At 43.2% G+C, this 25,021-nt stretch overlaps 4 protein-coding genes, 1 long non-coding RNA gene and 1 pseudogene across 7 annotated transcripts; all 6 read right to left on the reverse strand.

Moving 5' to 3' along the window:
* Nucleotides 1-507: 507 nt before the first annotated feature.
* Nucleotides 508-6,525, reverse strand: LOC110043502 (nuclear receptor subfamily 2 group F member 1-B-like). Of its 2 annotated transcripts, none has more exons than XM_020748963.2 (4): nucleotides 6,259-6,512; nucleotides 5,562-5,843; nucleotides 2,263-2,922; nucleotides 508-1,114 (listed from the first exon to the last, which is right to left on the reverse strand). In XM_020748963.2, the coding sequence occupies exons 1-4, from the start codon at nucleotides 6,263-6,265 to the stop codon at nucleotides 864-866; spliced, it is 1,200 nt and encodes a 399-aa protein (XP_020604622.1). In that variant the 5' UTR covers nucleotides 6,266-6,512; the 3' UTR covers nucleotides 508-863. The 2 variants fall into 2 exon arrangements, with proteins under 2 accessions (XP_020604622.1, XP_089130171.1); XM_089274045.1 differs by lacking the exon at nucleotides 508-1,114 and adding an exon at nucleotides 1,648-2,061 and having other exon boundaries at nucleotides 6,259-6,525.
* A 1,077-nt stretch (nucleotides 6,526-7,602) lies between these two features.
* Nucleotides 7,603-9,099, reverse strand: LOC149104077 (uncharacterized). Its single transcript, XM_089274046.1, has 2 exons — nucleotides 8,806-9,099; nucleotides 7,603-8,686 (listed from the first exon to the last, which is right to left on the reverse strand). The coding sequence occupies exons 1-2, from the start codon at nucleotides 9,082-9,084 to the stop codon at nucleotides 8,540-8,542; spliced, it is 426 nt and encodes a 141-aa protein (XP_089130172.1). The 5' UTR covers nucleotides 9,085-9,099; the 3' UTR covers nucleotides 7,603-8,539.
* Nucleotides 9,100-12,115: 3,016 nt separating this feature from the next.
* On the reverse strand, nucleotides 12,116-13,919 carry LOC149104078 (uncharacterized). The gene is made up of 2 exons (XR_016202148.1): nucleotides 13,437-13,919; nucleotides 12,116-13,314 (listed from the first exon to the last, which is right to left on the reverse strand). It is a non-coding gene; the product is annotated as an uncharacterized LOC149104078 (long non-coding RNA).
* Nucleotides 13,920-16,677: 2,758 nt separating this feature from the next.
* LOC110043395 (uncharacterized) lies at nucleotides 16,678-18,447 on the reverse strand. Its single transcript, XM_020748848.2, has one exon. It carries the CDS (start codon nucleotides 18,445-18,447, stop codon nucleotides 16,678-16,680), a length of 1,770 nt encoding a protein of 589 aa, XP_020604507.2.
* A 316-nt stretch (nucleotides 18,448-18,763) lies between these two features.
* On the reverse strand, nucleotides 18,764-19,693 carry LOC149104079 (uncharacterized). The gene has a single exon (XM_089274221.1). The coding sequence runs from the start codon at nucleotides 19,691-19,693 to the stop codon at nucleotides 18,764-18,766; it is 930 nt and encodes a 309-aa protein (XP_089130347.1).
* Nucleotides 19,694-20,729: 1,036 nt separating this feature from the next.
* On the reverse strand, nucleotides 20,730-23,362 carry LOC149104080 (uncharacterized; annotated as a pseudogene). Its single transcript, XR_016202192.1, has 2 exons — nucleotides 23,135-23,362; nucleotides 20,730-23,024 (listed from the first exon to the last, which is right to left on the reverse strand). The product of XR_016202192.1 is annotated as an uncharacterized LOC149104080 (transcript).
* Nucleotides 23,363-25,021: the final 1,659 nt, after the last annotated feature.

Below are 25,021 nucleotides of genomic sequence, written 5' to 3' on the forward strand. Positions count from 1 at the left end.
GGAAACGGAAATTGGTTTGAAAAAATCGGGTAGTTCGAGAAATCAGGGTTAAAATTACAGTGTTCGACTGAGGAGACGGAAACAAATTTAATTTTGGTTCGAGAGGCGTATCGAGAGGTTCGAGAAATCAGGATTTACTGTATCTAGCTGTTTCGTGGCCATGAAATTCTCGATTACACTCTTTTCCTTTATAAGAATATTGTCTTTCCGGCCCAGGTTGAATATCTTTATATTCTGTCGATTTTAGGCTGAAATTATTCTTGTGAATATTCTTACATTAGTTACAGGAAATCATAGCGGACTTTGCCGACAAAATGTCAGATTATCTGTCCTATCATGACTTTGATGGCGTTGAAGTAATTTTGGAGCCAGACTGCAGCCAATAACGCCTGATATGACACGCAATTTCTTGCAGAAATGTTATTAGCATCGAGCATAAAGCTAGTGCTGAGTTTGTTGGTTTTTGGCTAGTTTTGCCATTTAGAGAAAGGAAAAATTGTACACGGGTTAGTTTAAGACGTATAATTGTATTGTATTTACAAATTTTTAACACGCAAAAATTAAATTCTTTTTAAAACCTCAGTATCGGGTTTATTTTTAAAATAATCGGCTTAAAATTCGCATATTTCAGCCTCGATATTGTTATAAGATAAATTCTTATAACGAAAAGAGTGAAGTACATTCAGTTACATGTATACCAGACGGGCTTTTGATTCACTGTTCTTGTCAATCTGAAGACCACCACCAAATGGCTCATATACTAGCAGAATTTGTGAGGTTATACGAGGTTTTGAAAAGAAAAGGGTACAGGACAACAAAATGGCAAGTCTCTGTTGCCCTCAATTTTACCGAATACTTCCACATTAAAATGTCAACGAGTTAGAAATAATGTTGTTCATTATACTCTCAATCCTGACAGTTCCAATCAAAGGAGAAAAGAACAATTCCTCAGCAGCTCGCTGAGTCAACATTCGGGTTGCGGGGAGCCGAAGAAGTATCTTGGCAAATCGTTCGGGGCTGCAGGGGTGCTGTTTTTCAACGTAATGCTTGAGAGCGCAGTGAGCCTTTTCTTGAAGCCTTTCAACCTGCTTAGGGTTCTTCAGACTGGGACAATCTACACAAACAAGATGGACAAAAAGATTACAATGCATGTTAATAACGCAAGTATAATTTAGCTGAACTTACAATTAGCCAGCTTGTCTCAGTCTGTCACAAGTTGTCAACAACTCTTTGTATTGTCAATATTTGTTTTAGCGTTGAAAACCGTATAAAATCCTTCTTTCTCTAAACGGCAAAAATAGCCAAAGAGCAACAAAAACAGCACTAGCCGTATGTTCGATGCTCTAATGCCTGCAGGCTGGCTCCAAAATTACACTTATACCATCCAGACACTTAAGTATCGCTTCGAAAACGGAAATGCCATACGCTGCAGTATAAGAATATTCACAAGAATATATTCAGCCTAAAATCGGCAGAAAAAATAAGAAAATTCAGCCTTGGTCGGAAAAACAATATTCTCACAAAAAATAAAGAGTGTATAGCTAGACTAATTCCACACATGCTACTCAAACAGATGGAGCAAGTATTACAATTAAACATACGTTCCATACAGATGCCAGACGTCTATCTTCCAGGACTATTCAAAGATTTTTAAAGGACTTGTTTCCCCTCTGAATCACAACTTACGATTGTTGAGACAGGCAAAGGCACAGAGTATTGAATACTCTAGACTTCATCAAAACAGCTCCACATACAGTAATAATAATATTAAATTGCGACTTAAAATGTCTTTAATCTTTGATTTAAAAGTTTGAATATCCACATCAATATGGCTATTTATCCTGTAGTCTCATATGTTCATAGACGTTGGAGAAAACTTAAATTTTTCATCTTCAAGGACTTTTCAAGGGCTGTTTAAACCATGAAACATGATTAGATCCCAGTTGGTAGGAGGAAGAAGATGCAGCTATTGTCTAAACATGACTGAGGAGTTCAAGCCAGGACAACAACAGCAAACTCGTTTACAAGAAAGGCACCATGAATTACTCAGCCAAGCTGCCCCTAAACAGAAATTGGTTACTTTTACACCAGACTTGGAGCACTAAGTAAGAAGGAACAAAGGTACAAGAACAAAAAAGACAAAAATACACCATGTTCTGTCCTGTCACTCACTTCTTTCTCAATTCCTGGTAAATGGACAAAGAAAATGAACAACTGCTGGTAGCCTACTGTAAAATGATATTTAAAGTAGACTAAACATACCTGAATTGAACAGTACAATTGCCTTGAGGAATGCGTACTCCACAGAATCTAACTCAAGTTTCTCAAGGCTGAACAACAAGTCCTTAACACTCATAATTTTCTCAAGCATGCTTGGTTCTTTGGGCAACACTGGTGATTTGCGATCTTCACTACATTCACTGCGTTCCATGTGAACCGCGGCAAGTGTCAACAATGGCGACAAGGGGAAAGAACTAGAGCATTGTGCAACTCCCAACATGAAAAGATCTGACCAAGTACTTTGCAGCAGAACAAGTTGATCAGTATTTTCCAGACTGCGAAAGGCCTGGATGCTCCGTGTCCAGTCCACTGTAAGGAACAGAAGGCGAGTAGCAATTTCATAAACATATTCCATTGATAATGAAGAAACACCAAGGGTTGGAGTGTTAAGTTTAAATTGAAGATGTTCAGAGCTTATGATGCAATCGTACTGCTCTGAAGGAAGAAATGTGGGTAGTGATATCTGAGAAGAGTTTGGTGATGAACTACTGCTGGGGGAGAGAGGTTGAATTTCTGGCTTTTCCTGGTGACCTGGATAAACAGAACGATGCTGACTGGGAGAAAGGCTTGCAGTTCTTGGTTGGTTTTCATTTGTGCCATCGTCCATACGTTTAGTAATAGGCTTCCTTTCACACTGCACAGCTATAAAGACCGAAACAGATGACAAGATGTTAAGATAATGTGTAGTACTAATAGAACAGCAGTGGCCTCATGGTTAGTAAACTCATCTTCAGTTTGAGCAGTCTGGGTTCAAGGTGTGGCTAGGTACATTGAATAGTGTTCTAATGGGGCAAGACATTTTACTCTCACAGGGCCTCTCTCCACCCAGGTATAATATTATAAAAAAAGTACCAGCAAACTTAATGCTAGGGGGTAACCCTACAACGCACTAGCATCCCATCCAAGGGGGGAACAGAAATATTCCTCCTCCAGGCTACATGTTTTTTCTTTACTAAAAAATAGAACATGGCAACCAGGCATGGGTACCTGAACCAATGGATAGCATTTTGATCTCAAATCCAAATGACTTAGTCTTCGGTTGCCACACAAAATAAATCCCCCAGGAGTAACAGATGGTAAAATCCAAGACTCATCACAATGCCAGTTCCTCATCATGAGTTCCTGAGATCAAAGATTTCCTAGGCACCAATATAGTTCTGATAATTTATAAGCCATCCCTGAAAAGAAGCCTTGAGACCCCCTCCCCCTCCGAAAAAGGCCAGAACATACAGAGTATAAGCCCACTGAGGCCCAGTTAAAAATATTCTGAATAAGCCCCTTTTCCAAAGAGAAATAGTGAGCCCCTGATAATAATTAAGCCCCTATTTGAGAACTAGTGTCTTACTAAATTCAGGCACTTACAGTAAGCTCAGAGACTCAGTATGTGTGGAGAATTTTGCTACATTACATGCACAACACCTGTATGCACATAAATTTGTTCCCAAGACACAAAATCCCTTCTGAATGATTCAGTCCATGTTAAAATAACCCTCAACAAAAAGAGATGCTTGGAAAAATATAAGCCCTCGGACATTCAAGAGAATTTTAAAGAAATTGCAATCTATTTAAAAATAATCAAGGATATTTTGAGCTTATCCCATGGTAAAGGAGTTTATCTTCAACATATTCAAGTGTATATCACAGATCATATTCCCTGACATTATATAACCATAAACATGGTTATATAATTGATTCTTTCACATATTTTATGTCTTTCTGTATACATTTGGATATATCGCACAGTTCCTCAATCATTCAAGTTGACAGCACATGTTAAGTGTTTTTGTTGTTCATCAACTGTTCAAATTAACAGCACGTGTTGAGAATGTTTTTGTTTGTCATTACTCGTGTTATGTAAGATCCAGTATTGCCCTACAAGCCAACCATAATCATGGTCTCTCAAGACAAGCATTAACTCTGTTATGTCATGCTATGTACTAAACACTTGTAAACAGCCAAGTGGATCTCAAGGTGAAAATGCTTAAAAACTCCTGAGCTGACCAGTTCTTTTGAGACTTCAGCCTGGTATGTTTGCCACTTCGTGAAGCCTAATAAATTTTGTAAAGATTTATAGCATACAATAACATGCAATTATATAAATTGAACACCAGATCTCACTTTCTTCAATAGTAGTTATTTTGTTATTATTTATTTATTTGATGTAATTTTTCTTTTTCACAGAAGCATTTATGTCTTACTTCCACGTGTTTGTAGATATTGTCACCCTTGCCTAGGGCAGAAAAACACATGCAACATGTGAACAAATTTCTCTGTATTTGTGTAATACATGTGACTGTTATGTAATCCTTTCACCCCCAGAGTTTCAAAGTTTGATTGAAATCACTATGCAACAAAAATTCTGCAGCAATACTGAACAAAAGTACTACTATAAGTTCTATAATATGGTACATAAATCACCATAACCTGATGTTGTTTTGATCAGCTCCCAGATCAGCTCCCAGAGTTTAGCAACACTAAAATGCTTTATTATGCAAATACCGACAATGTTTTGTTAGGACACTCAAAATCGTGACCCCGCGCGCGCACGATTGGCAGAAACATTCACGCAACGCTTAACACGTGAACAAGTCCTCAAAATCGTGAATTAACACGTGATTATGCAAATATTTCGACCAAAGGGCTCAAAGTCAAAAGTGGCTTTAAAACGAAACCCGATGTGCATGGAAAGATTGTACCATCCAAACAAAAAGTAAACCCACTTATAAACTGTTTTCCCTCTTTTTCTAAGTAGTGGTATTTTGGCTAGCTACTCTTTTTCATGTCAACAGCAACAAAAAACACAACAAAAAAAAACTCACGCAAACGGGTGGGAACACGTTCACAAGAGACTTGATTTCTTGCCAAAGACGCGCGCGAGCTGCAAAATCTGAAATTTACATTTAGCGTGATTATTTAACTCTGTAGTTAAGATTTACTTAAGGAAGTCCAAAGCTAATTGTCGAACCCACAACTTGAAATTTTCACCCTTAAACGCCAATTCTGAAGTAGGTTGCGGTAACAACTACTTAGCTTCTGCTTCGTTTTCGGAAGGTTAGCGCTAACGTTGAGGCACAAGACAATGTCTATTCGTTTTATATTTCCTATTCGCAACAAAATAAAATAAAAATTTTCATATGGACGCCGCCCGAAGTGACATAATACTTCGAAGTTTTCTCGCCCTGTCAATGTTGAAGATGGATGATGTCTGGGGTGACTGAACAAAATTTTTACGTTTCAAAGTAGGAAATGTTATTGTATTTTATTTAGGCTTATTCAGTTACCTTCTTTTTTCATGCCCATGGTCAGACATTTGTTCAGTCGACATCTTTGACATCTATTTCTGTGGATTTTATCAACTGGGCAAGCTTCATTTCCTTGACAAGAGTAGTTTAAATTTTTCCTCACGCTCCTCTTGAAAAAGCCCTTGCAGCCCTCACAAGCCACAATGCCGTAATGTTTTCCGGTACCACGATCTCCACAAACAAGGCAATCTCCCCATACTGGTTTTAAAGCCGAGGGTGAAAGCACTGGACTACGTCGAAAAAAGTCGCTTCTGAAAGACTCTATAGATTAAAAAACAAAACGTGATTTACAATACATTTTTGTCCTGCGAGCGTGATGGATGAAAGCACGACAGATCAATGCCAATCCTTCATTCAATCTTTATAATTAAATCAGCGAAATTCACTAAGAAAAATTCACTGAGTTCAGCGTTTTCAACCGTTGCATTATTAACGTTTTTAAGTCGTGAAACAGTTCAAACTGGTGTGAAAATAATTAAGGAAATAGCACTGCCGGCACTCCAGTGACCAACAAACACATTGCGTGTAGCACGAAGCTTTCAGGAATATTTTTCGGTTACGCCACAAATACGCACATGAGTTCTAAACTAACAAAAGAGGTATACAAATGTATCACAACGACGTGCAAGAAACAGAAATGAAAATTCCTCGCTGATTATGGTCGCGCTATACTTACCGGTCATAGTTCACCACCGCGCTGAAATTCGAACTAAAGACAGAAATTCCCGCCAAGATTCACTTTCGCTCTATTCCACAACAACGATCGAGAACGATTTTATGGAAACAGTCCGAGCGAAGAGGTAGCCGGCCAAACATAGAATTGCTGACGAACGATCGGCTTGTGGGTTACTTTCAGTCACATGTGTAAGCGGGCGTCCTTGGCCTTTCGTTGTACATAGAACACGCTTTTACCTTTCACTGCGCTTGAAGGTCATCACGGGGACAAAGGCTATCAATGTTCATTACTATCGCGTACTATGATTGGCTGACGTATCTCAATTTAGACCAATCAGGAGAGTTTTAGGTAAAGTCACTTCCAGTCACGCTTGTTGTCACGACATTTGGACCGCAAGCTCTAATCGAGAAAACGTGAGTAGACACGTGTTCGGGACAGAAGCCACCCGGCTAAATTCCGCAAATAGCGTCCAAAAAAATAAAGCCCTTCACTGATAACATGCCTCTGAATCTCGGATGTTAAAAAATCTTCCAATTATTTGACCCTGGTTTGTAGAGCTTGTCTTATATTCACTCCCTGACAAGGGCCAAGATTGAGATCAAAAATTGAGTTATCCAGTTCTCCATGGTCATTTAAGTTTACTATTGTAAGCCTATATTGGAGGCATGACGTAAAATGTATACTTCCACTTATCATTAACGCTTTCATGTATTGATAGTGGAAATATTTATGCATGGAAACTTTGGATAAAGGAAGTCATTCTCTCTTGTTGATGCGTGACACTTTAAAACGCGAATATTAATTTGCAAAATTGACTGAAGAGAAAAGTAGTGAAATGTGTCCTTTTGAGAAAGTTAAACTTCACAAACGCTTGGAGTACAGCCCTTCATCAGCATTAAAGTGCTGTGCCCGAAACGTTTGTAATTCCTCCAAGGGCGCTTTTTTATTAATATTTTTCAAATTTATTTGGACATTACAAACATTTATCGTTCTTTCCAGGGTGGGACAGCCATAGCCCTGTCCGAATTAGGCTTTCGCAGCTCAACTTGCAATTGCGATCAAAGTCTGCGTATGGTATTCAGATGGGGAACAAGGGGTTTATTTCCTGCCTCTCCTCAGAGAGGGTCACGCCACTTCTTGCTTTTCGGGGTGAGTTCTCGCTAGAATGGGAATTCTCGACGATTCCCTGGCCCCTCTAATTCCTGGCTCTCTGCAAAACCACTGTTGGTCGCTCACTAAAACGTTTAATTCATGGTGGAGAAAACAGTCACTTTTGTTTCCCGAGAATCTGAATGTTTTTCCTTGGCGATATGTAGCACAACAAGGTCATAAGAAAATACAGTGTACTGAAAACAAATCGACTTTTTATTGATAAACTACATGTCAGACCATAACAGCATAAAATACTGCAAAACTAAAATGTACAAAATGATAAACTAAAACGAACTAAAATGTTAAAAGAAATAAGCAAAACACTTCGCTTCAACCATGTTTCCTTGACATTTTAACCAGATGAAAAAGCTCCGCTAATGGAGTGAGCTTTTTCTTGACTACCGTAACGGCAACTTTTAAGGAAGCCTATTCCGTTCAGCCTCAGCTCCCACTGGAATAATTTCAGTGCTATTTTGAGCAAGGAAAGATGTTAAAGTTTGTGATGTGTCTCTTGTTTTAGATCCCGTTAGTTGCCGACTGTAAGACCTGATGGTAGTCTCACCATTGTGCCCGGACACTTGCACATTATGCTGAGCTTCAACATTTCTCTTGTGAGGAACAGATCAGTGGTACTGCTGTAGACTGATCTTATGCAACTGTGGTATTCTTGAAAGAGCTTACAACATAAAATGCTCCATTTTTCTTACCTACAGGCGAATTGACTGACAGATTTAATAAAGTCAGTTAACGTGAGACCTGGGCGTTTGCCACAGTGCAGCAAGCCTTTTGCATCATAAGTTCAAATGCATGGCCTAGCTTACTGGGCATATTTATTTTGGATTGTTCGCGTTCTTTCGTACATTATTCCATGCCCTGAAAAGTCAAATGGGTCATCACTTTGCCAGTAATTTCCGTCGAGTTCAGGAAGCTACTAGTAGATGTAATCTTATTGACTGTCGGCCACGACAACCCTGACTGCAAACGTCATGCTTCGTCTGTGAAGGCGAGAAGTCTCTCTTCCTCTTCGAATTAACTGTTAAATGAATGTTACGTCAAACGAAGTACTGCAGTGACTTAGGGGTTTTGCGATGACTGATGATATGACGAACTGAATTCTCACCAAGTCCTCTTACTTCATGGAGACACGATGTTCGACTTTGACGAGCCCTTGTCGTTTAAGTTGAACCACAACTGATCCACTGAAGACTCGGTAAGACTTCATAAACTGAGCATGGTTTGCAATGATGTCAAACCGGCTCTTCAGGATGGAATATCGCTGCAGGCCAAAGCGAATGATTGTGTTAGTGCTGTCTTCTTGTACTTGCCTCAAGTTTTGTTTCCTTTGACTTAAAACTTACACTGACAAAAATCGGCATGGATTTCGTTTCGTTCTACCTTCTTATCAAATTTCGTCAAAATCACGGTCTTTTTCAGTATGATTTCCTTCGCAGAAGGCTTTGGATGCAGGTAAGGCTGTTTTTGCCACCAATTGTCTCTTTTTGGAATCTTTCTAGCCTTCCACAAGGCCCCATGGCCGGCAATTTCTCGTCGGGGCACATCACCAAAGCGTGAAGCAGTCGCCATTTGCAATTCAGTCACTTTGCAAAACTTCGAAAACAACCATAAGGACTTTGACTCCTTTGACTTTGAAAACTGCGCTGATAGAAAAGTCATGCCATCTTCATGATCAATCCATGCACTGTTCACGTGCAGCGGCAACCGCGCACTGTTACGCTATGACGTAATATATTTTGGAATGTCGCCGCCCGCTCAGAGACTTTTGGCGGAAAATAGTTGTTATGTGACCTAGAGAGAAAATGACCCCCAAGTAGTTATTTTGTGAGCGCGCACTGTTAAGGAAAAATTCCTATTCATTCAGTGGCCTAGGCTGCGTGCAGGCGTCTATTATTTCTTTTTCTCGTCAAAGCACTTGTAGTAGACACTGGTTCGGGTTGTGTCGTCCAAGGATCGCAAGAGTTAATTTTGGTTTAGTTTGCAGGCGTTTAAAAGTGGTACCAAAAAAAAAAAAGCGCCGAGAGAAAACAATGAGGAGTGCGGCGCTTGAAAGCTCCTCGCACAAAGCCTCTCTTTCCTTTTTCTGCTAGCCGCTTTTCGCGCTGCACCCCAGCTAACTGAACGCCTGAAAGAGGCTTAGCCCAGTTTAAAAGAATGGTATGCAGTGTAGGGTATTCAGATGGGGAACAGGGTAATTAAGCGTCCCATCCCCTGCCTGGTTCCTGCGCCCTCTTAGATAGGTTTATGTCACTTCTTGCTTTTCAAGATACGTTCCCGCTATGGTGCGAATTCTCCCAAACTCCCTGCCCCCTCTAATTCCCGGCTCTAGCTCTCTACACTGAAAGCCACTCTTGGCCGCTTGCTTAATCGCTTTTAAATGAATAACGGGGCAAACAGTCAATTTTGTTTCTCGAAAATCTCAGTGTTTTTCCTAGGCGATATGTAGCACAACAAGGTCATAAGAAGGTACAATGTACTGAAAACAAATCGACTTTTTATTGATAAAGTCAAGTCGGACCATAAGAGCGTAAAATACTGCAGAACTAAAATGTACAAAAGATAAACTAGAACGAGCAAAAATGTTTAAACTGAATAGGCAAAGCAGTTAGCTACAACGATGTTTCCTTAGCAATATAACAAACAGATGAAAAAGCTCCGCTAATGGGAGTGAACTGTTTCTTGACTACCCTAACGGCAACTTTAAAGCAACTTACTTTGTTCAGTTTCAGTCCCGCCGGAATAATTTTAGTGCTATTTTGGACAAGGAAAGATGTTAAAGTTTGCGATATTTCTCTTGTTTTAGATCTCGTTAGTTGCGGACCGTAAGACCTGTTGGTGATCGGCTTACTTTTGTGCCCGGACTCTTGCACAAGTATGCTGAGCTTCAACATTCTGTTGTGAACAACAGTTCAGTGATACAGCTGCTCTCGACTGATCTTATACAACTGTGGTCGCTCTTGAAAGAGCTTGCAATCAACAGAAAATGTTTCATTTTTCTTACCTACTGGCGAATTGCAGTACCAATTCCTAAAGTCAGTTATCGAGATCTGGGCGTTTGCCACAGTACAGCAAGTTTTGCATCATATGCTCAAATGCTTGCCTTAGCTTACTGCGCATCAGATTAATTTTGGATTGTTCACGTTCTTTCTTACATTATTCCATGCCCTGAAAGTCAAACAGGCCATCATTTTGCCATTTTCCGTCGAGTTCAGCCAGTTACTAGCAGAGGTAATCTTGCTGACGTTGTGCCACGCCAACCCTGACTGCAAACGACATGGTTCGTGTGTGAAGGCGAAGATTCTCGGCTCTTCCTCTTCGAATAAACTGATAAATCATGTTAAGCCAAACAAAGTGCTGCAGTGACTTAGGAGGTTTGTGATGACTGATCATTTGACGAATAGAATTTAACCAAGTCCTCTTACTTTATTGGTTCACGATGGTCGACTTTGACGAACCCTTATCGTTTCAGTTGAACCACAACTGCTTGATAGATTCGGTGGTTGGTAATGATGTCAAACCTCTTTTCAGGATGGAATATCGCTGAAGGCCAAAGCGAATGATTGTGTTAGTGCTGTCGTCTTGCACTTACTTCAAGTTTTGTTTCCTTTAAATGAAAACTTACAACAAAAATTATCAAGGATTTCGTTTCGTTCTACCTTGTTATTAGTCAAATTTCGTCCAAATCACGGTCTTTTTCAGGATAATTTCGGCTTCAAAGAAGGCTTTGAATATGGGTAAGGCTGTTTTGTCACCAATTGTCTCTTTCTGGAATCTATCTTGCCTTCCACAAGGCCCCAGTGGCAGGCAATTTCTTGTCGCGGCACATCACCAAAGCGTGAAGCAGTCGCCATTTGCAATTCAGTCACTTTGCAAAACTTTGAAAACAACCGTAAGGACTTTGACTCTCTGCCTTTGACTTTGAAAACCGCGTTGATAGTCATGCGACCACTGATGATCAGTCCACGCTCTGTTCACGTGAAATGGCGACCGCGCACTGTTACACTATGACGTAACAGATTTTGCAGTGTCACCGCCCGCTCAGAGACTTTTGGCGGGAAACAGTTCTATTCTAGGATGTTATGTGACCTCGAAGCTGTGGTCATTTTTTGAACACGCACTGTTTTGAAAAATTTCCTATTTGTTCAGTGGCCTAGCCTGCGTGCAGACTTGTGCGATTACTTTTTCTCGTTAAAGGATTTATAGTAAACAGTAGACACATTTTGGTAAAATTCAGGCTTCAGTTTGGAAGCGGTGCAAAAAATGGCGAGAGAAAACAGTGAGGAGTGCGGCGCGGGAAAGCTACTCACACCATGCCTCACTTTCCTTTTTTATTGTTCTGCCTTTTTCGCCCTGCACCCCAACTAACTGAACGCCTGAAAGAGTGTGTAGTTCATAAGAATGAGTATGGTATTCAGATGGGGAACGGGGGGGAGAGGGGGGTTAGTTCCAACCCCTTCTTAGATAGCTAGGGTCACGCAACTTCTTGCTTTTCAGCGGATACGTTTTCGCTGTGTTACGAATTCTCCCAAACTCCCTGGCCCCTCAAATTACCGGCTCTCCACAAAACCACTGCTGGTCGCTTGCTAAAACTAAAATCTATTTCACAACAAGGCAAACAGTCAAATTTGTTTCCGAAGATTCTCAATGTTTTTGCTTGGCGATGTGTAGCACGACACTAGAAGATGCGATGTAGTCAAAACAAATCGACCTTTTATTGATTAACTACATGTCGGAGCATAAGAGCGCAAAATACTGCAAAAAAAAGTACAACTAAAACGAAATAAAGTCTTCAAAATAGGAAATAAAACACTTAGCTACATATGATGTTTCCTTGAATAATAATGGTAATTCACTGCAATGTAACAACCAGGTGAAAAAAGCTTCGCTAATGGGAGTGAACTGTTCCTTGACTACCGTAACGGCAACTTTTAAGGTAGCCTGATTTTCAGACGTCCGAGGTCGTTCGCGGCCCCTCTCTCCGGACGTCTGAGAATCAGACTACTTTTAAGGCAGCTTACTTTGTTCAGCTTCAGCTCCCACTGGTATAATTTTAGTGCTGTTTTGAGCAAGAAAAGATGTTAAAGCTTGTAATGTTTCTATTGTTTTAGATCCCGTTAGTTGCCGACTGTAAGACCTGATGGTAGTCTAACTTTTGTGTCCGGACACTTGCACATTATGCTGAGCTTCAACATTTCTCTTGTGAAGAACAGATCAGTGGTACTGCTGTCGACTGATCTCATACAACTGTGGTACTCTTGAAAGAACTTACAACAAGAGATTATGACATTCACTTACTTACAATCAACAGAAAATGTTCCATTTGTCCTAGCTAGAGGAATATTGCAGTACCAAACAGTAACGGATTTACTTAAGTCAGTTATCGAGAGACCTGGGCGTTTGCCACAGTACAGGAGTGTACGAACGAAATTTTGATGAGATCAAATGCATGCCCTTACTACGAATACGTTTGGATTGTCTCTGTTTTTTGCGTTTTTTTGTACGTTATTCCATGCCCTGAAAAGTCAAATGGGTCATAGTTTTTGCCTGTGCTTTCTGTCGTGTTCAACCAGCTACTGGGCAGCGCAAACTCTGACTGCAAACGACATGGTTCGTGTGTGAAGGCGAAGATTCTCTCTTCCTGTTCCTCTTCTTCTGTTAAATTATGATAAGCCAAACGAGGTGCTACAGTGACTTCGTGTTTGTGATGACTGATCATATGACGAATAAAATTTCACCAAGTCCTCTTACTTTATTGGTTCACGATGGTTGACTTTGACAAACCCTTGGCGTTTAAGTTGAACCACAACCACTTCATAGACTCGGTAAGACTTCGTAACTAGCATGGTTGGCAATGATGTCAAACCTCTTTTCAAAAGGGATGGAATATCGCTGCAGGGCAAAGCGAATGATTGTGTTAGTGCTGTCCTCTTGTGCTGACCTCAAGTTTTTTTCCTTTGAATTAACTCACAACAATTCAAAACTAGATCAACATGGATTTCGTTTCGTTCTACCTTCTTTAGAAATTTCGTCAAAATGGCGGTATTTTTTAGGATAATTTCCTTCACAGAAAGCTCTGAATGTGGGTAAGGCTGTTTTTGTCACCAATGAAATTGTCTTTTTTTTGAATCTTTCTCTTCCACAAGGCCCCATGGCCGACAATTTCTTGTCGAGGCACATCACCAAAGCGTGGAACAGTCGCCATTTGCAAGTCAGCAACTTTGAAAACTTTGAAAACAACTGTATGGACTTTGACTCTTTTGGGTGGCTTTCAAAACTGCGCTGATAGTCATTCCACCTTCATGATAAATTCACGCTCTGTTCACGTGTAGACTTGCCCGCAAGTCGACCTTTGCTTTTGTCTCCCTCGAGCGAATCGAGAGAGCAATCTTCGCGCGACGCGCGACGAAATCTGGAGTAGTCCCGCGGCGAAACCAAGCATTATTGGAAAGGACTATTCACGTGCAACGGCGACCGTGCACTGTATGTTACGTTATGACGTAATATATTTCAGCCCGCTCAGAGACTTTTGGTGGGAAACAGTTCTATTCTGAGATGTTATGTAACGTCCAAGTAGTCGTTTTGTGAACGTGCACTGCTGAGGAAAAATACATATTTATTCAGTGGCCTAGTCTGCGCGCAGACGTGTACTATTTGTTATTCTCGTCAAAGGACATATGATGTTGTAGACACTGGTTCGAGTTGCGTCCTCCTTCAAGCATCGCAAGCGATAATTTTGGTTGAATCAGTTTACAAGAAGCCTCTTCCAGGTTTTTGCAAAAAACGGCGAGAGAAAACAGCGAGGAGTGCGACGCGAGAAAGCTCCTCGCAGCAAACCCCTCTTTCCTTTTTATGCTCTCCTCTTTTCTCGGTGCACCCCAACTGACTGAACACCTGAAACAGGCTAGTTCAAAGGAAAAGGTCACTCCAAAGAGCTTACTTTTTTTTGTCTTCGCCTATAGCAAGTAAGCATTCAGCTTCTCTACTCTCCGAAGTTTTAGCCTCTTAAGTTCCCGCTATCCTGAAGAAATTCGTCTCGAAAGAAGCGACTTCGGATTCCGCCATTTTGAAACTGTCTTGGCAGCTAGGCCGTGTCATGTGACGTCATTCCGTCCGACTCGAAATTGTCGGGAAAGAGGAAAAACCTGCAACTGACTTGGCATCCTTCACAAGGTCAGCAAAATCTATTTTTGTCCAAACGATTATCCACTTCACTATTTTCAACGCTATCATTTCGGAGTTTGGAGCATATTTGGCTCAAAATAATATGGCTCAAGAGCAGCCATGACCCAGACTGGTAGTTAAAAGGCTTGTCGGAAACCATTTGTTGAATATAATGGACTGAGATCAACCCCCATTAGATCTACTGTGGGGTTCCGTAAGGGTCAATTCTAGACCCGCTATTTTTTATCCTATACATAAATGACTTGAACAATGTTTCAAACCTCGAGTCAAACTTATTCGCAGACGGCACGAATTTATTCATCTCGCACAAAGACCCAGATATCCTAATTAGTACTCTTAAACTGTGAATTCATTGAACTGTCAAATTGGTTCAGGACAAACGGACTCTTTGAACTTAACTAAAACAAATTTTGCAGAATTAAACCACGGCAAAACAAGTCTGCGTCTAACTTTAATGTAGTTATTAATGAGAGAACCATTGCACCGGTCAATGAAACAGTCTTTCCTGGGGTAGTTTTAGATAACAACTTATCTTGGAAGTCTCATAAATCTAGCCTAGCTGATAAAATATCTAAATCCATAGGTATAATTTTTATATCTAGTTTTTATCTTTCAACACCTTCTCGGCGGCTTCTCTTGACGCATGCTGTATAGCTCAATGATACTTCCATACCCTAATTATTGTAATCTAGTCTGGGGATCAACTTATAAAACTAATCTGCAAAGAATTGTAATATTGCAAAAACGTGTGATTCGGATGGTGGACAAGTCCTATTATAATGCTCATACAGAACTTATCATAAGTTTTAAGAAGCTTAACTTGCCTATATTTCAAGACATTCATTTAATGCATCTAGGTCAGTTGATGCTCTCGTTTAAGAACGCTATTTTCCCTCGATAATTTGAGAACATATTCCGACAATAAACAACCAAATCCATTGTTACAATACAAAACATGCAAAGTCCTTTCGTCTACCATTATGTAGCACAAATATCCGGCAATTCTCCGTATTCTATCGAGGTCCTAAATTTTTTAATTCTCCTTCACCTGAAATTTCTGGTTCTTATCATTGGCATGTTTTAGGAAAAAACTTAAAGCATATATGTATTATCGGTAACTATTAAACAAGGCTTGTCATTAATTACTTTATTCAAATCAATCATCTGGTGTTTTTTGAGAGGGAACCTAAGCCTACAAGCCCCGTGGTTTATATTAGGATTCATCGCCATTTTGGGCTTCTTTGGAGACGAATTCATGAGGAAAACCTGCACTTTAAAGGCTGAAACTTCTGTGAGTGGCTAGACTTAGTGCAAGGTTTTTATTAGCGTTGACAAAAAATTATGACACGTTTTTTGGAGTGACTCTCTCCTTTTGTAACGAACCCAAGTAGCTGGCACGTGGTGCGCGTTGAGATCGTCGAGCGTCAACCGCACGATGTGGAACAATTGGACAGCCTTTACTTGCACAGTATTTATTAAGGTCGACTTGCCCAAATATTATACATATGCGGAGAAAACTACAGAGTAGATTACAATACATAATTAAAAGAGAGCTAAAATTTACAAGATCTACAAAGGCGTGGTTAAAGGAAAAACCAAAAGGTGAATATAAACGAGTAGAACTTACGTCCGGTACTGCGTTAAAGGCTGAAAAAGAAAAGGTAACTCCAATGCTCCGACGGTACTCCGATAGTTGCGTGTAAAGACTGACTACTAATAAACTCCGATCACCTCTTTCTCCTATGACAACGTAACTCCGACTGGCTAAAGTTAAAAGTGGCGTTCCTTATGATGTGGCAAACGAAGGGCGTTCAACGGTGGAACGTCGCCAAACAGGAAGCATATGGCTAACAGGTGTTCTATCCAAGAAAAGAGAATTGACTGGTAATTGAAAGGAAACTAGGGTAATCAAAAAGGCGACGGCGATGGCCTAAACAAAACCGGCAAAGACTTATCTCCTAATGATCTAAATAAAGGACTATTTATGACAGTTTATATAGCGCTCGTGACACTCCTCGCCCAAGGATTCTAATCCTTGCTACTCCGCTATTTTAAATCTTCGTGTTAACGTCACTCATAGTTTGGTTCGGCTCCATCATCGGGCAGAAGTAGTATAAGTTCCTTAATAGGTCGTAGATACGCCTTCCTCTCTCCGTCTTTGATGATCTCTACCTTGACTTTCCTAACTCTGTCGTCCTCGCTTCGTATCACATCTCCTACTCTTCCCAATGGCCAGTTGTTACGATGCTGCTGCTCGTCTCGCACGAGCACTACGTCACCCACGCGTAAATCTCGTCTCGTCTCGGTCCATTTCTGTCGAGGCTGTAGGCTTTGTAAGTACTCTCGTCGCCATCTTGTCCAGAATTGCTCAGCTAGAAACTGGACCCTTCTCCAGCGACGGCGTGCATAGATGTCGGCGCGTAGGAACTGGCCTGGTGGGGGTCCGGCTCGGCGTGTTTTCATCGTGAGTAGCATTGCAGGGGACAGAGGTTGTAGATCGTCATTGTCGGATGGCAGTGCAGATATCGGTCTGGCGTTGACTATGGCTACCACTTCGGCCATTAGCGTGACCAGTAATTCGTGCGTAAGTTGGGTTTTGCCTAGTTCAGCGAACATAGCATCCAGTACACGTCGTATGGTGCCAATTTGTTTCTCCCATACGCCACCGAAATGTGATGCGTGGGGAGGGTTGAACTCCCATTTGCATCCGTGCTCCGTCGCGAATTTCTCCACCTTCTTCTCATCGAACTCAGGCGCCGCTTCTTGTAGCTCTGTGTTTGCTCCCACGAAGTTAGTACCACGGTCACATCTAAAGAGTTTGGCGTGACCGCGTAAAGCGAAGAATCTCCTCAGCGCGCAGATAAATGCGCTGGCATCCATGGCCTCCAGTACCTCTATGTGGATGGCTCTACTGCTGAGGCATGTAAACACTAGGCCCCACCTCTTAGCATTCGCGGCTCCTCCTCTCGTTTTCCGCGTTTGCACCGTCCAGGGGCCAAAGACGTCGAAGCCCACGTTAGTGAAGGGGGGGTAGACTTCGGTTCTATCGGGCGGGAGGTCTGCCATGCGCTGAACCAGGGGTGGTCCTCTTAGTTTCTTGTAAGGAACACAGGCTCCAATGATCTTCGTCACAGTATCGTGACCTCCAACAAGCCAGAATCCTGCTTGCCGAATTGCTCCTCCAGTAATTTGCCTCCCTTGGTGGTGAACTTTGAGGTGGTAATGTTTCGCTACTAGCTGTGACACATGGTTATTCTTCGGTAACACGATCGGGTGTTTCTCTCCGTACTCCATTTCTGCTCTTCTTAGTCTGCCTCCGACGCGCAGAATTCCGTCGCCATCAAGGAACGGGAGGAGACGGTACAGTTGCGATCCCTTGAGAGCTTTCTTGGCACTACTCTCGGCTTCCCTCGATAGCTCAGGCTCAATTCTTGCAGTTGTTAGTAGCTCACCAAATGCCGCTTTCTGCGTGGTGCTGATTACGATACGCAGGGCTTGATCGTACTCTTCCAAGGTTGGTGGTCTGAGTTTTCCTTGTACTTTATCTGGTTTACTCCTCGGTTTGGCCGATGTCGCTTCGTCATCTCTCCGGCGCTTAAATTCTCTGACTACAACGATTAGATTTGCGATCGCTCGTTGCAGAGATTTCAGCGAGGAAAACTTCTCAAACCTTTCTGCTCCAAGGTCCGACCTCCTTTCTTTAGTTGTCTTCACTTTGGCGCTGAACACTCCTTTGCGGACTTCAGGGTCCCTTGCGCTGAGTTCGAATGTTTCATCTGCTTGAGGGGTACCCTCTGGTTTTCTGAGGTATTCCGGGCCGGTGAGCCAGCTCGTTTCCATTAGCTTAATGGGGGGTCACGCCGCGCGTCGCTAAGTCCGCGGGGTTTCGTTCACTCTCTACATATCTCCACTGCTCAGGGGTAGATAAACTTCTAATCATCTGTACTCGGTTGGCTACGTAGACGTAGAAACGACGGCTCTCGTTCGTAATGTAGCCTAGTACTACTTTTGAGTCGGTGTAGTATGCTACACCAGCGGCGATCTCCATATCGATCTCCTTGAGGACCTCTTGAGCTGCTTGCACGGCTAGTACTGCTACGCATAGTTCCAGTCGAGGGATGCTTGTCGGGTGCGCTGGGGCAACTCTGGCTTGGCCTTAGACGAGAGAAGTGGACTCTTCGTTCGCTTTGTTAAACTGGCGAAGATAAACAGCTGCTCCTATAGCGTCTTGACTGGCGTCGGAGAAGACATGCAGTTCCGCTTTGGCTACCGTGCCGAAATCCTTCGGGTGGTAACAACGAGGAACGAGCAGGCGCTGTAACTCCGTGAGAGAATCTCTCCAGCGCATCCACCGGTTCATCATTGCGGCAGGGAGGGGGTCGTCCCAGTCCAGTGGGGTGTTGTTCCGGCTGGTCCGGTGGCCCATGGCTACGAGCTGCTGAAGTATCTTTCTCCCATCGAGCATGACTGGCACTGCGAAACCGAGCGGGTCATACACTGAATTGACAATGGACAGGACTCCTCTCCTGGTGAACGGCTTTTCCGGCAGGGTCACTTTAAAGGTGAAGGCGTCCATCTCCAGATTCCAGAAGACTCCGAGTGATCGCTGCGCTGGAAGATTGTCGTGACGCAGATCTAGGTCACGCACGTCCTTAGCTCGATCTTCGGTGGGAAAGGCCTCCATGACCTCTACTGAGTTCGAGACGACTTTGTGAAGACGTAGGTTAGCGGTGACTAGTGAGGCCTGTGCATTTTTCACTAACTCTATTGCTTGTTGAGTGTTCGTTATGGAAACTAAGCCGTCGTCGACGTAGAAGTTGCGGTGAATAAATCTCTTGGCCTCCACGCCGTACTCCTCCTCGCCGTTGGACGCCGTTCTGCGAAGTCCGTAAGTGGCGACTGCGGGACTGGGCCCGTTGCCGAACAGGTGCACGTTCATTCTATACTCCGTTATGGGCTTTGATGGATCGTTGCCTTCGAACCATAGGAAACGAAGGAAGTCCCTATGTGCTGGGTCGACATAGAACGAGTGAAACATCTGCTCCACGTCGCACATTACAGCGATTTTCTCCTTGCGGAACCGCATTAGTACGCCAATGAGATTGTTCATCAGGTCAGGGCCAGGTAAAAACACTTTGTACAGTGAAACCCCTTAAAACTCGATACTGGAGTCGAACACCACTCGGATAGCGTGCTTTGTGTTATGATATGTTGCGAAATGCGGTAAATACCAGGAACGGCCAGGGGGAGGTAGGGCTTCCACAAGTGGAATCTGGGAGGCGTGGCCCTTCTCAATAATCTTTCCCATGAACTCCAGGCAATCTGCTCTCATTTTTGGTTTCCTGGCGAACGTCTTCAGAAGCCCTTGTAAGCGTTGCATGGCTTGGACGCGGTTTTTCGGCATGGTTTGGAACTTATCACGAAATGGTAGCGGCATCTCCCAGTTACCACTCTCGTTCTTGTGTATTCCTGCCTCTATGATCTCCAGAAACAAACGGTCTTCGCGAGAGAGACTAGGTTCGTTGTCGCTTCGCGTAGTCTTGAAGATGCTGTCGGTAACATGCTCCAGGATTGGGTCCTCGACCTTGAATTGGTTTGGACAGGGAACCAGCTCGTAGTTCTTGTCTCCAGTCTCTCGGATTCTCTCCGCGGCGGCGGACAAGCTGGTGAGGCGGGTGAGAACATGTGCAGGCCCGCTTGGGAAATCGAGGCACATCTGACCGCTGATAGTCCATCCGAGGGCTAGTCGTTGCGCCCAGGGGGCTCCTCTTGGGCCGTTTCTAAATTCTCTGACTTTCAACAGCTCGGGCGCGTCCCGACCGATCAGCAGCTGAACCTTTGCGGACTCGTCTAGGGAAGGTATCTCGTGTGCTATGTCGATTAGATGTGGGAAACTTTTTGCCATGTCCGGAGTGGGAATCTCGCTCTTGTCTTGAGGGATTGTGTCGCACTCGGTGAGAGTTGGCAATGGGAACTCTGGTCCGCTGAGCGAGCGCACTGTAATCCCTGGTACCCGCCGACCGTGCTTCTCCTCTTTCTCCCCACTGCATGTGGACAGGAAGTATTTCTCCGGGGGTCCGCTTGCTCCAAGGTAGTCAGCTAACTCGCCGGTGACGAGGGGGCTACTCACCTCCCGCCGGTCCACAGAGCGTGGTGCATTTCGGGTTGACTCCTTCGTTCTCCGATTTAGGCTCCGATTTGGGGGGCAGTTGCCTCTCCTTATGCAGTAAGGCATTATGGCGCCTGTCTCCACAAATAGTACACCTTAGCGGGACGTTACAACGGCTTGCGATATGGGCGGGGCTGAAACATCGAAAGCACAAGCGCGCGTCCTTTATCCACTGTGTGCGTTCCTCTAGAGTTTTAGCTGCAAATGCCTTACACCCCGATAGGTCATGTCTAGTCCTGTCGTGGAACTGGCAGTGCTTGTTTCTTCCGCGACGGCCTTCCCACTTCTCGTTTTCCGAGTCTCCCTTTTTCTCATCGAGGGGCTGCATGTCCATTTTCAACGTTTTCTTCTTCCTGCGGGGTCTCGCCTCTTTATTGGCTAGGAGGTTCAGATTATTCTTGATCTTCGCCTGTTCTTTTACTATTTCGGAAAACCTGGAGAAGGGGGGGGGGTACGTTCCTCCATTGCGGTCGGAATAATGAGCAATTTCTTTCTCCCATTTGGCGCGGATGAACTGCGGTAATTTCTCCGTTACAGGTTGAATGGCGCTAGGATAATTGAGGCATGCGAGTCCCGGGAGGTAGGTCACTTGACTCCCGATGTCCGCGCAAAGATCTGCTGCAAACTCTCATTATCATGCTCGTTGAACATAGCTGAGTTGCGCAAGCGCTCCAGCAGTGTGTTGCTAATAACCGCAGTGCTCCCAAAACGCCTCTCCAGTTCTTCCCACAAATCCCTTAGTAACGCAACGGGGTCACGCATTTGTCGCTTCCTGTAATTATCTACTAGGCGCTGTGGTCTTCCGCTAGTGAAGCTCCGCAAGTAATTGATTTCCTGTGTTGGGGAAACGTCAGTGTCAATTAGCATGGCTTTGAATGCGGATTTCCAAGGGTGAAAGAGAGTAGGGTCTCCGGAGAACACATCTGGTTGGCATTTCGGCAGGTTTTGTCTAGCTAGCCCGGCAACAATTTGTTGATTTACGACCGTGAGAGAGTCAATTAACTGGCTTCCGCTGTTATCTCTCAAGGGGGTCGATGAGGTAAAGGGTTGTTGATTGAGGGCGGCATTTTGTTGTTCTCCGTGACTGTCGTTTAATTTACGGTCTGAATTAGGATCCGGGCTTAGAGCGTGAGATTGACCTGTCTTTTCCGACATTTTCGGTTTGTGGGGTGGAGATGACGGAGGCTTTGTTCGCTCCGATACAATTTGCGGTTTTGGTGCGGTTTCTGGGCGCGACAGATTTCCTGTGGGCGAGAGGTCGAGCAAGGGAGAAGAATGGACCCATTGTGAGGTGCGCTCCTCTGTCTTAATTTGGGGATCTTTAAACTCTGGCAATTCGAAATCCTCTTCCGAGAGTGCCTCTTCGAAGACTTTAAGTTTAGCGTTCGCTATAGCTGCCCTTTTGTCCGCTCCTAAGATCGCCATCTCCTTTTCGAACTGCGCTCTCTCTCGCTGCCGAATTCTTTCAGTTTCTGCGTCGCGTGTTTTCCGCTCAAGTTCCTCTTCCGCTATTAGGCGCGTGTATTGAGCTTCTTCTTTGGCCGCTTTTGCATCGGCTAGCGCTTGTAGCCTGGCGATGGCGCTGCTCGCTTTAGAGACCGATGAATGACGAGAAGAGACAGATCGCGTCTCTAACAACTTGTTGGATTGTCAACTCATTTTATTCTTTAGTTTCTCTATAACTGAGAGAGCTCGTTTTAAGGTGTCGTATTCTTCTTCGAGTCGAACTTCCTCCACGAAATCACCATACGAATCTTGCTCGTACAGTTCAAACAAGCTCTGTAGCAGCTCTCCGAACTCCTCTGAAGCAGCTGTGAGGTCTCGCGCTAAGGGCGCGATTTCGCTGTCATCTCTTAAGCCATCTACTAATTGCATTACACTAAGGATCCTCCTACGCGATTTGAGAAATTCTTTGCGTTTGTCGTCTATTGCGTTCTGCAGAGCTTTCCGTGTCAGTTTTATTGTTCTTTTACTCCTAGCTCCGCTCTCCTTGGTTCCTCCGGCGCTCGGCTGTCCTCTTACTTGTCTCATAGTTTTCGATGGCTCCATGTCTACACGTTAAGATACGGCTTACCTGCGTTTGTGGGTATCCGCGGACTTTTCACGTAACGAACCCAAGTAGCTGGCACGTGGTGCGCGTTGAGATCGTCGAGCGTCAACCGCACGATGTAGAACAATTGGACAGCCTTTACTTGAACAGCATTTATTTAGGTCGACTTGCCCAAATATTATACATATGCGGTGAAAACTACAGAGTAGATTACAATACATAATTAAAAGAGAGCTAAAATTTACCAGATCTACAAAGGCGTGGTTAAAGGAAAAACCAAAAGGCGAATATAAACGAGTAGAACTTACGTCCGGTACTGCGTTAAAGGCTGAAAAGGAAAAGGTAACTCCAATGCTCCGACGGTACTCCGATAGTTGCGTGTAAAGACTGACTACTAATAAACTCCGATCACCTCTTTCTCCTATGACAACGTAACTCCGACTGGCTAAAGTTAAAAGTGGCGTTCCTTATGATGTGGCAAACGAAGGGCGTTCAACGGTGGAACGTCGCCAAACAGGAAGCATATGGCTAACAGGTGTTCTATTCAAGAAAAGAGAATTGATTGATAATTGAAAGAAAACTAGGGTAATCAAAAAGGCGACCGCGATGGCCTAAACAAAACCGGCAAAGACTTATCTCCTAATGATCTAAATAAAGGACTATTTATGACAGTTTATATAGCGCTCGTGACACCTTTAAAAGAACTGTATGCGGGCTGACAACCAGGTTCTCAATTTATTTCAACTATATTCGCTTCGAGATTTGTTTTCTTTTTTTTCCGCGACTGATCGGAGCTCTTTCGTTCCTGGATAGAATATAGATGATATATAAAGTCTGAGTTTCGCTTCAGTTATGCAGTTTAACCCCACCCGGTCTCGAATTCTCAAGGGGATGAGTTCGAAAATTAAAGCTGATGGAGAGGTCGTACAAACAAATCAAAAATAAGGGTAAATGTTTTGTGTTCGGAATGGCGAACAACTCGGCTCACTACAAACAACTGCTTCCTGTGAGAGGGCGAAGAATCTCTCTCCCTCTCCGAATAAACTGATAAATGAATGTTAAGCCAAACAAAGTGCTGCAGTGACTTAGGGGTTTTGCGATGACTGATCATCTGACGAATAGAATTCTTACTTTAATTTGAGATTCAACTTCGGTATATCTTTTTTTAGACCATGACACGAGTCCCGGTTCCTGCGGTAGGATAGTGCACGTTTCTAAGAGGAAGCTGAGGCATGTTTCTTAGTATAACGTTCAGACTGGCTTACCGATCGACTGACTAACAAACTTCGTTTTGTAGCATTCTCAGACGAAGAGAAAACGAACATTTTAAAGTCGCATTTCTTTCTATTTTTTGTAGGGTTAATGGCTGACAGGTTCGTAACTACATTGCTGCGTTTCTCATGGCTGGTGGAGTTGGAATTATAGGATCTCTCATTTCATTTCTTCTTCTTTGCTTGGCACGAGAATCAGGTATTTCAAATTGACGAGGCAATGGCTGATACCGTGAATAAGGATGCCTCCTGCAGCAAAGCCAGCGTAGGATTCGAAAATGAACTGATAGTACTCTGTGAGCTGTCAGATGAAGAGGACGAGCCGATCATACCTCATCTTTCAAGTTGCGCAGTTGTCATTCATAGTTCATAATTTGCAAAAACTACGGTCTCGTTCCCAAAGCAAGGAACTCTGTAAATGCCTGGTATTTAAGTCTAGTTGATTAATTGATCATGACATTCATTTTTATACGATGCATATTGTCCGGATGTAACGAGAGAAAGAAAAAGTATACTTCTCGTTAATATGAATAAAAACTCGCTTCAGTAAAATGTACAAGATGAAGGCTTGTAATTGTGCGAGGATAGACCAATCAATGGTCTCAAGTTTGGGTCACTGACAGGCCAGGCGCGAACGGCGAATCTGTAAAGCACGGGAAATGCGAGAATGCAGAAACACAGGCCATAAAGCAGCAGAAGAAATCGCTTAAACCAGCTAATAACTAATAAGGAGATGGGGTGTAGGGGCCTTTTAGAAACCGAAAAACCGCGCAAAAAATCGCCGAAAACCGCAAAACCGCAAGAAATTTCGTCCAAAACCGAAAACCGAAATAAAAGCTCTCACTAACAAAACTTTGGTAGTCTTCGGAATCTCTCTTTCTGTTATTTAATTTTTATACGTCTAAACTTGTTTTACATTCCGAA

The sequence above is a fragment of the Orbicella faveolata genome, unplaced genomic scaffold (genome assembly GCF_042242905.1).
Source record: "Orbicella faveolata isolate gen_17 unplaced genomic scaffold, um_ofav_v1 contig_35, whole genome shotgun sequence".
NCBI lineage: Eukaryota > Metazoa > Cnidaria > Anthozoa > Scleractinia > Merulinidae > Orbicella > Orbicella faveolata.

Bases quoted from the DNA above. Each gene is read 5' to 3' on its own strand.
- LOC110043502 (XM_020748963.2), bottom strand. The intron at 2,923-5,561 runs GTAACTGAATAA...CGGTCTTTATAG, and splicing joins CATGGGCATGAAAAAAGAAG to CTGTGCAGTGTGAAAGGAAG. The intron at 1,115-2,262 runs GTATGTTTAGTC...TTGTTTGTGTAG, and splicing joins AATTGTACTGTTCAATTCAG to ATTGTCCCAGTCTGAAGAAC.
- LOC149104077 (XM_089274046.1), bottom strand. From the start codon at position 9,084: ATGACTTTTCTATCAGCGCAGTTTTCAAAGTCAAAGGAGTCAAAGTCC. The intron at 8,687-8,805 runs GTAGAACGAAAC...TTTGGCCTGCAG, and splicing joins TGACGAAATTTGATAAGAAG to CGATATTCCATCCTGAAGAG.
- LOC110043395 (XM_020748848.2), bottom strand. From the start codon at position 18,447: ATGGAAACGAGCTGGCTCACCGGCCCGGAATACCTCAGAAAACCAGAG.
- LOC149104079 (XM_089274221.1), bottom strand. From the start codon at position 19,693: ATGCGGTTCCGCAAGGAGAAAATCGCTGTAATGTGCGACGTGGAGCAG.